Source organism: Leuciscus leuciscus, assembly GCF_965113295.1.
Source record: "Leuciscus leuciscus genome assembly, chromosome: 4".
NCBI lineage: Eukaryota > Metazoa > Chordata > Actinopteri > Cypriniformes > Leuciscidae > Leuciscus > Leuciscus leuciscus.
The window spans coordinates 16,700,684-16,711,740 of NC_138728.1; the positions used below are offsets into that span (position 1 = coordinate 16,700,684).

Here is an 11,057-nt window from a genome sequence, read left to right on the forward strand (position 1 = left end):
TAGACTGTGCACGGATCACACTTCTCCCGGGAATAGAAGACCATCCGGGTATGTTTTGTATACTATGATTTGAGACAGACTTATACTAATCACACATAAGAAAAGGAGAAATTATAAATGTTTTTAAATGTGCATGTACTCTAGTTTAGTTTTTATTTAATCTAATATGTCATTTGTGTCTTTTTGTGGACTATTATATGGACTGTCTGATAAAAAAAATTGAATTGTCTTCTTCAATCAGCTGTACTTTCAGGATTTTATATGCATAAATATAAAATTAAATATAATTTGGTATATTTTCTATATCAAATGAACTAACATGAACTAATAATGAGCAATATATGTTTAAAACCTTTATCAATCTTTGTTAATGTCATAAATAGACTTATTGATCGTTCATATTAGCTCACAGTGCATTAACAAATGTTGACAAATTCAACTTTGGACTAAAAATGTATTAGTAAGTGTTGAAATTACCATTGACTAAGATTAATAAATGCTGAAGCAGTCGTGGTAACAAACTTATTAACTCATGTTAACAAATGAAACCTTATTGTAAAGCCTTAGGTAAGTTTTTATTTCAAGTAAATCTGTATTTTTTGTTTGTTTTTTGTTTTGTGTAGAATAATGACTTGTATGTCTATTTTTGTACTCTTCTTCTGGTTTTTGATAGTCTACTGCTGCAGTATTTTTCCCCATGATTAAGGCTTCTACTTTCTGTTATTAAAGATGATAACCGTAAATAAATGCTTTTAAGAAGTGAAGTCAAAAGTCCATATATGGAGAAATATCACAGCACAGTGTTGCATTTTCTCATCTGAGCAACAAATTCTAAATACATCTAAAAATTGAAATGCTGAAAGAATGATATTTTGTAGCAAACCGTCGCATGATCACTCTCAGAAAAAAAGGTATGAAAGCTGTCACTGGGGCTGTACCTTTTCAAAAGGTACACTTTTGTTCCTTTTAGGTACTAATTTGTCCCTTTTAGGTACTAATATGTACCATTAAGGTACCAATATGCACCCTTTAGGTACAACAATGTACCTTTTAAAATGGTGACAGCTGACGTACCTTTTTTTTCTGAGAGTCCATGTTCAGTCAGCGGTGTGGGTGAATTCTGTCAGTAAATCACCGGTGGGGGTTCAGAGCAGTGATGTAGCGCAGATCTTGGGGGAAGTTGTACAGTAAGTTGTATGGCAGCAAGTAGAGACAGTATGAATTCCAATCAGCAGTGAGCATCTCTATATGTCCTACTGACTCCAAACAGTATGTTCAGAACTGAAAATTTTTCTTAGATTATTGAATTCACCAATGCACTTTTTCACCACAGCTTTATTTGGAAAACATCGCAAGAAGATCCCCAGTCCTGTCTTGATGCCACATATATGCTTATGTAAAAATATTAGACAGTATTTAGGGAATTCAGGAATGGCTTACTTTAGTTGTTTCTGCATATTAAGTTGGGATGGTAGAAAGAATGTAAACGGACAGTTCATTTCTATATTTCAAATGATTTCAAAAGGCTGCTGCTGATGAGCTAATAAGGAAATGCAGATTTATATTACCACTTAAAAAAAATATGCTCTTATATGAATTCTGAGCAGGAAACTGATGGAACTGTCACATTTATGTTTTAATACTGGAAATGACTGAATATGTCTTAAAGTTCAAAGTCTGAAGTATGATCAGTTTACTAAATTATTGATATGATCTTCCACTTTGTAAAAGGAAGGTACTATTTAATGTTGCTCTGTCTGTGAACAGGATGTATGTTGATGATGATAGAGGGAGTTGTTCACTAGCAGTCAGTCAGTTTATAATGTTCACACAGCACAGTTTCACACAGTCTCAAGTCATCGGCAGACGCCACAATACAGAACTTGGTTTCCTTCTAAAAACACATTTTTCTTATCTCTGGCAAATCTTGAACTCTTCTTCTTTTTTAGATGTTTTTTCAGATGTTTTCAGTGTTGTTCTGTTTATTGAGCTGCTGGACACTTACAATAAGTTCATACATATCATATTTTTGTCGCGTTTGTGCAGATTTACATGTGTGTGTTTCCTCACTGGACTGAGCGTCTGTTAATGAAGAGATGAACAAGGCAGAGAAAATCATTCTTTTCTCTTTTCTGCTACAAGGTGTGGTTTCTTTTCTCTTCACATCTAGTTTTAAATGACTAAAGTGTGATGCGAATGAGAGCATGAATTGTGCTAAACTATTATTCTGTCTGTGTGTGGTGCTTCAGATAGTTTACTATCACAGACAATTAAAAACATTTATACAATGTTGAAAAACAGCTCTTTTCTCAAGACTACTTAAAAAGAAGATATTACTATTTAAATTAAATTGCAGTGGAATATTTTGTTTCACTGTTGCTTCTGTTCTGCTTATGTTTATACTTTTAACAATGACCATGTAAAGTAAATGAATGTTTTGTAATGGAAAAAAAATATTAATTTAGTTTTTAGCATTTTGTATAACAGAAATGTGTTCGTTTGCCTGAATTTTTCAGTGTTTGTTTCTGCTGGTGTCTGAATGATTTTCATCATGTGTGTGTTGTAGGTGTTTTCTGTAGAAATTTCAGCATCAGTCTGCCAGAGAAGATTGAAGCTCTCAGTGGATCCTGTGTGATCATAAAGTGCGCATTTGAGATTCAGGAATCATTTGACAAAAACCTCACTGAGAGTGCTGCTATAGGAGTGTGGTCCAAAGATGGACATACAAATCATACAGTGTTTAACTCCAGCGATCCCAAACATGATCGATTTAAAGGGAATATAACTGGAAAACTACACGAGAAGAACTGCACTACTATTTTTTATAATGTTAGTTCAAATCATACTGGTACATATTACTTCAGGATTGAGAGTGGTAATCTGAAATACAGCTACACAGACAACACATCCACTGTAAATGTCATTGGTGAGTGATTTGAGTCTTTAATTAATAAATGAATGTGTTAGATGAATATTTTAAATGCATTTGTCATGCCATTATTGTCAGTATACTTAATCTTGTATTTGTGTGTATTTCAGAGTCTCCCCCCAAACCCACAGTCAAGCTGTATAAGGATCAGGATCAGGAGGTGTTGGAGGGGAGCTCTGTGAGTCTGCGCTGCTCTGCTGAGACTCTCTGCTCCTCTCCTCCACCAACTCTCACATGGAGCTTCACTCCCAGAATCCCCCTCAGTGAGAGCAGCAGACAACAGGAGCTCCTCATCTCTGATCTGAACTTCATTGCTACTCACCGTCACCACAGAGTCACTTTCACCTGCACTATAACCTACCAGCTACAGGACAAGAACAAAACAGCACAGGACAACATCACATTACATGTTCAGTGTAGGATGTTTTTATGGCATCAGTTCTTTTCTCCTCCATAAGACGCCCATAAATCTTTATGTATGATATCATTCTCTTTTTCTTTTTCAGATGCCCCTAAAATCTCTCCCTCCTCCAGCTGTAACGGAACTGATGTAACTGTGTGTTTCTGTGAGGTTGATGGGAATCCCTCTCCTGAACTGGAGTGGCATCTGTCTGGACGTCCTGTCAGTAACTCTTCAAACACGTCCATCAGTGAAGAGCGATTGAACAGCACAGGCTTGAGGAGCTCCATCACTCTACATCAGTCACTCTCACACACATCCACTCTGCAGTGTGTCGGTAACAACACTCATGGCACTGCAAGAAAACTGCTTCTATCTGTTGCACGTGAGTTTTTAGTTCTGTGATTCTTCCCATAAACACAAATATGGCCCTTTCCCAAGTGGCACACGTGCACTTGTTGTCTTGTGAGAATGTAGGGGGTCCCATTTGTTATTTTAGGTTTCAGAAGGGTGCTTGCGAGCGCCCCTTTGCAGACGATATGCGCCCTCGATGTGCACTTTTGCTGTGTCTGCAAGCTCGCGAGCAGCAGATCTCTTCTGGAAAGTTAAAGCGGCATTACGTCATGAAAGTGTGGACTGAAGAAAATCGCAGAGGGCTTAGGTTTCCATTTGGGACAGGGCCTATCTCTACCCATCCCACCCATTATCCATACTACTTATCCTCTGTAGGATTGTGATTGTGGGAAATTGAGGATCTTTCAACTGATGATTAGTAAATGAAAAAAGTCATAACCGTATCAGTCATTAATGCTAATGCTAATCTCTCACTTTTCATATCGTTCCTATGCTCCTGCCATCATTGTTATCTTGTTTAAAGATTACGATATGACTCGCTTTTCCTTGTTAAATTGAATCAGTGGATCATCAGTGAATTTCTAAACACTCCTTTATTCTTCTTTAGGTTTGAATGTTTCCTCTGTGATGACTGGAGTTGCTGTTGCGGCTGCGCTGGTCATTATGTTCTGTGCCATTACATTTATCTGTGTACGGTAGGTGAACGACACATATAAGGTATTAAGAACCGTAGCAGAACAACCATAATAAATTACGGTAACACTTTATGTCGATAGTCCACTTTAAACATTCTATTAACTATGAGTAACTTTGCAACTACATGTCAACTATCTGTCATTAGAGTATTAGTAGACTGTCTGCTTAATATTTGCTAACACTTTATTGTGATGGTCCCCCAACAGATATTCTATTGACTATAAGTAACTTGGCAACTACAATTCAACTTATTCTACTAACCCGAACCCTAACACTTAACCATAACCTAACAGTCTACTGACAGTCTACTACAGTCTATTAATACTCTAATGAGAGTATGTTGACATGTAGTTGGTAAGTTACTTATAGTTAGTAGAATGTCTAAAGTGGACTATCGAAATAAAGTGGAACCTAAATTACTTAGAGATAAGATAAGGATCACAGAACAGACTCAACATATGATAATGAGCTGATGGATTTTGTTTTATATAAACTCACTCACTTTTCTGACATATGTTGCAGATGAAAGTGATTTATTCAGTTATGGGGAGATAAACATTTAAATACAACTTTATTCCAAGAACAATAGCACCTATTGATAAATAAAAAAAATATACCAAAAGTTTACATCTAATGACTCCAAAAATATAATGTGACCATCAAGTAAAAAGTAATAACATGTTTCCTTACAGGTTTAGAACTTAATTGTGAGCCTTTTTTCTTTTTTTAAGTAAAACACTTTTTTTACTTATTAATGAAGAGTTTTGCCACTCATTTTGGGCACTTTCTGTTCCTCAAAAATATGTATTTTAATTTAGATAATGTTATAATGTTCATCATAGATGTTATGTATTCAAATATGTATGAAGTGCATTTTTACATAATGTATGTTTGAACAAATTAATAGATCTAAGGAAAAAAAGTATGAATGTTATTGCATTATATAACACAATGTAGGCATTTGTTAAAAATAAAATAGTAAAAGTAAAACATTTCACAAACATTAGCAAAATTAACATTAAAAATGATTAAAAACAGATATACAATTCACAATAAACACACAAAAAATATTTTGACACTATACTTATCAAATTTACTAATATGATGAACATATTACACAATGGTTACTTTACACATCACCTAAAAAACACTTAGTTTTGAGAAAAAGCTCTTACATCATTTGTTTGCAGATGCCACTTGCTTTGTCGTTTTGTACCTGCAATATAATGGACATTCAGACATTTTTAAGTGTGACAAAGGTACTAAATACTTTTTGGGGGTCACTGCAATGCACAAGTTGATTTTATTATAAAAGCCAGTCCTGTCTGGCTTATGGTTTTGCTATCTGTGATGCTAGTATATAACTGATATTATAAACATGAACACATTCTTTTCAGAAAAAAGGGTATGAAACTTGAGGAGACTAGAAGAGAAGGTGCTACAAGAAGCATTTCGACCAGTGACGTGAGTTACAAATGACACAAAAAAATCACACAAACAATTTATTCACTACAAAAAAAAACTGACGTTGTAAACAAACGTAAACTTATTACCAACCTAATAAAGTACACAAACTGCTGAACAATTTACAGACACAGTAGAGCTGATTCAACTCTGTCAATGTTTTAGGCCGTTCCACATGAGAATGAAGCGGAGTCTGTTTATGCCAATGATGTCGTGATGTCTTCTGCTGGAACTGCCACAGAAAATCCAGAATCCTTAATTTACTCCTCCATTGACTTTACACCTGAGTCACGAGAGTTCGGGAGTGCCTCCTCACTTCATGCTGACTACACTTCGGGCCAACATTGTTCTGTAGGAATGGCAAATGCAGAGAGCTCAATAGTTGAGTCTTCAAGAGCAATAGAGGCTCAGGTGATTGTGGGAGCAGATGTGGCCACTAAACAAACCGAGTCAAAGGAATCCGAGAAAGAGCCGTTTGCAGACTCCTCTCAGCTTTACGCAGTGGTTAAACGTCGTAAACCATAGAGAACGGGAGATTTTGCCATTTGTTTTCTCCTAAATATTTCTGATATATGATAACAATATACATTTTTGACATCAAGCCTCATTATTTCTAACATATGACACAACTTTAGATGTTGCTGATGGGTTGTGAAAAGTGGAAAACCAAAAAGCGAACGGATGACTGTTAAAGCCAGTGGAGTGTAGATTGACTTCAGGAGGGGCACAAAGATAAAAAGAGCACTGTAAATATTGTACAAGTAGTTCTTATACAGCTTTTTCATTTATTGTATTCAGTAAATATTCTCCCCAATTTTTCCGTTATTTTATGTTTTTAAATGGTTAAACCATGGTATTATTTGAAGTGCCTTGGAGTTGCCATGGAAATAGGAATGTGATTCATTCTATCATATCTATGATTCTGCTTTCGAGGCAGCAAGTTAATAGTCCGGATAAGAGCCACTTCTGATTTAATGAGTAACATAATCGGTCTTAGATTTTCATTCAGCCCTTTTGAGTCTACACATAACACTGATGGGGGCCAGGAAGGAATTGAGTTTGAAATCTTAGATTGAACATATTTGAAAACTTATACGGATGACTTTTTAAAAATTATTTACATTCATTTTACATTCCCACAAGAAAGTGGACTTACACAAAATAAAGAAAACAAAGGATCTATCAATTTCTTTGATTGTTTTCATATATATTTGTATAGATTGTCAATCGTTGTACATTTCCTAAGCCTTTTGACTTTCTTTGTTTGTTTCTAAAGCTTCAAATTCTTCTCTAATGTCCACAAATGCATAATAGGATCTTAGGGTTCTTAAAGGGATAGTTTACCCAATAATGAACATTTTGTCCTTAATTACTCACCTTCATGTCGTTTGATGTCTTTATGCCTTTCTGGAGTTTGAAGTTGCATTGGCTGTTAAAGGAGGGACAGAAATCTCTCAGATTTAATTAAAAAGATCTTCATTTGTGTTAGAAGGATGAAATTCTGACGGGTTTGGGACCACATGAAGATGAGCAATTAATGACAGAATTTTCATTTTCATATCCCTTTAATAGCAACGTGTGAGTGTGTAGCAGCAACCATACATTTTGTTTTATTTTCTTTGTTTTTGCTCATTTATTCATTTATAATCATACTGTATAATCTTTTAATTATTCCATTTAATCATTATAATCATTATTATGTGTCATTTAACAATGTAATCATTTTTATTATATTGCTTTTTATTTTACTTATTTTACTTGCTCTTGTAGTGGTTGTTACTGTTGTTTAATCTCATTATTTTGCGATTTCTTCACAAAAATATTTGTCACTTCCTGTAATTCTAGTTGCTTTTGAATTGGTAAAATAACACTTGTTGAACTTGTGCTGGGTAGACGAAGTAGGAATGAAGTTCAGAGTCCTACTGAGCATTGAAACATAAAGGCCTATGCAAAGATTATTCAATAAACTGCTCTTTTTTTAGCAATACTTCGTCTTCTGCTTTCTGTTATTTCACGGCTTCCAGTGTCTGTCTTTTTGACTGATCTGATGAACAGAGTTATGATGTCAAAATTGCGTGACAAACTTGCAATTGTGAGAAATAAAGTCAGAATTGAGAGATATAAACTTGCAATTCTAACTTTTTTCTTGCAATTGCGAGTTTATATCACACAATTCTGACTTAAATTCCAATCGGAAGTGAGCATCCCTATGCCCTACTCACTTCAAAGGGCAGAACATAACCATAAATAATTAAATTACTTCCTTGAAGTGACCATTACATGTTCCCTTCGCTAATGAACCAGTGGAAGGGCCCTTCGTGAAGGGATTCAGTTGTTCACTTTCGTTTGGAATGCTCCAATAATGCTCCTTTGGAATTCACTGTATAATATAAACTCACAATTGCGAGTAATAATGTCTGAGAAAAATAGTCAAAATTGCGAGTTTATATCATGAATTCTGAGAAAAAATTTCAGAATTGCGAGATGTAAACTCGCAATTATGAGAAAAAAAAAAATCACAATACCTTTTTACATTTTTTTATTCTGTGGCAGAAACAAGCTCCCATTCTTATGTAACGTAAACGACTCTGGGTCAATGCGAATTAGCTCAAGAATATAGGGAATTTGGGAAATATTACTAATCATAACTCATGGTCATAATTCATAAATCGCATATACATTACTTTATTAATTTTCGGAAATACCTCGTTCTGTAACTGGTCTCGTCATCAGTCATTCGTCCAGCGAATAAATGTAAGATTACCAGTTAAGAAGGAGTTTTCCTTGTTTACAAACTCCAAGAAAGTTTATCTTCTGGCCACGAACATAAAACTTCCTGAGTTTATGAATTAAAACTACTCAAGGTAGTCAATATCGAGCTTGTAGCTTAGATCTTTTGATTTCATTGACTTACAAGGTGGGTTTTCAAACACAGAGACAATTAAAAGTATAAATGGGTTTATTAATAAAATGGCACACACTAGAGATTATATGAGCTACAATATAAACGTACGTAAAAATGCAAACAGTAAAACACACAAACATTTAACCAAACCAAAAACATAAAACATAACGTGATAGAGAGAATAAAATTTAATGAAAAAGAAAGAAAGAAATAGAGAGAAGAGATAGAGGGTAACTTAATTCACAGACCTAAGAACTGGACACCTGAAATCAGCGTTTAGAGAGAGTTACGTTACTTGCAAGATTCTGTGCTCTTTCAGTGTGGTGCTGAAGAGTGCGCGTGTCCGGCTGGTTTGCGTCTAGCTTCGTCTTCTGGGTCGTTTCGCAAGACGATGTAAAGGCTCACTTGAATTTAACGTTACCGAGAAAGTTCAGATCATTTCCCTTGTGGCGGGGAAAGGCGAGTAGGAACTTAGTTGCAAAAGAACGGCAGCTTCTACATGACGCGGGCATGCGTCCCAGAGGACGAAGCCAAGGCCTGTCCCGCTGGTTGCGTTGGGAGGAGAAGCTGCGCGTGGAGGAAAAGGTCAGAGGAGAGGATGAGTTGAGAGTTGAGAGTTGAGAGAGAGCGTGTAACAGGCGAGTCCCGTCTTTTGAGGGAATCCCGTGTACGCCTCCTTTTGCGTGAAGGGCAAATCATCTGTCGAGATTTTTCGAGCGGGAAGATTCCTTTGTCCGGTTAGACACGCCCACTCGAATGAGTCATGATTGACTTTAACTTGAGAGGATTTTTCTCCAGACATATGAACTGTATAAAACAATGCGCATCACTGCATTCTGCTATCGGAATTCAACTCCGTTAGCTGGAGAGGATTACAGAGATATCAAAAATAGAATATAGACGTTGTAGCAATGCAAAGATACATTATTATGCATTAGTATAGGCATTTGCAGTTCTATTAATGTTACAATAGGACATATATGCTTCCCTATGGTTTACACACACCTCTTAACACAAAAAAGGGATATTTTTAGTACAGTTAAGAGTGACTTTATGGGTAAAAGTCCTTTTCTGTAGGGGGTTTCTGTTTCAAAGTCCAGAGTGTGTTTGTGTGTGTGCGTTGGAATGTTGCGCACCCGTGGTCTCCTTTGCATAGGGCTGGAGGAGCTTGGTGGTCAACTTTTATGACCTGCCAATGAGATCGGGTTACGGGATGCGATTCTACTGGGAGAACATTCTTCAAAAATACATTTCAGAGCCAAACACTCGAAGATCATAACTATATGATCAAAACAACATTAATCACACATGCATACAGGAAGTTCAGATACAAGTCTGAGTTACATACATTAAAGGATGTTAAGTTAAACACAAAGGATGTTTGTGTGTGTGTGTGTGTGTGTGTGTGTGTGTGTGTGTGTGTGTGTGTATGTGTGTGTGTGTGTGGGTGTTGGAATGTCATGAGGCTGTAAAGTCACAGGGAGTCCATGCTGAAATGGGGGTTTTAGAGGGGATTCTCCAAAACAGGGTTCCCTATGTGACTCAAATGTCCCTCTGGGGAGCCACAAAGATGCAATTTTGACCGCTCAAGCAGACTTGGAGGCGCCATGAACAAACTCGTTGTCTAAGGAGACAACGAAGGATGTGTTTGGAGATCAGGATTTACTAATTTGAACAGCATGTGACCCAGTGTTTCCCCTACAATGTATTAGGCTTTCAGCGCCGCTGCAAAATCTTCACATGATCAGTAATATCACGACATTCACTTACACTGTACACACCTAAAAACACTGAAACATGGCGACCGGCGGCGCTGCTAATGTGATGGCTCTGAATCCACTTGTTGACAAGGAAAGAGCAAATGGAAATATTTTTGATTAGGCTAATGTCACGTTGCCATAAGGGGCCGTTCACTTCACATTCACGTTCACATGCAAATATTTCAAATGTGGGCACGCGGCGCGCTCGTTTTCTCAGGCGCGCCTCTCTTCATGGTTCATGTGTGTGTGTGTGTGTGTGTGTGTGTGTGTGTGTGTGTGTGTGTGTGTGTGTGTGTCGGCGCACTGCGCTATCTGCTCAATGTTCCGCTCCGTCTTTGCGCTGCGCGTTCTGCTCCTTAACGGCCCAAACGCTCCAATCATGTTGGCTACCGATCACGCACTGGAAAAGCAAAATCCGCTCAAATAACGTGACATTTTTCAGTAGTAGACTTCTGTTTGCTGAGCTGGTATAGCCATGCTGGGCAAAATGGTAAAATGACCTGCTCTGATCACATGCTCTGGTAATAATAGCTTTGTATGACTATACTT

At 36.7% G+C, this 11,057-nt stretch overlaps 1 protein-coding gene across 2 annotated transcripts; it reads left to right on the forward strand.

The window, feature by feature from the left end:
- The first annotated feature begins 1,864 nt into the window (after positions 1–1,864).
- LOC309497877 (sialic acid-binding Ig-like lectin 14) lies at positions 1,865–7,824 on the forward strand. Of its 2 annotated transcripts, none has more exons than XM_082168264.1 (7): positions 1,865–2,142; positions 2,567–2,926; positions 3,040–3,345; positions 3,436–3,666; positions 4,291–4,378; positions 5,777–5,843; positions 6,009–7,824. In XM_082168264.1, exons 1-7 carry the CDS (start codon positions 2,097–2,099, stop codon positions 6,366–6,368), a joined length of 1,458 nt encoding a protein of 485 aa, XP_082024390.1. In that variant the 5' UTR covers positions 1,865–2,096; the 3' UTR covers positions 6,369–7,824. The 2 variants fall into 2 exon arrangements, with proteins under 2 accessions (XP_082024390.1, XP_082024389.1); XM_082168263.1 differs by having other exon boundaries at positions 1,867–2,142; positions 3,436–3,714.
- Positions 7,825–11,057: the final 3,233 nt, after the last annotated feature.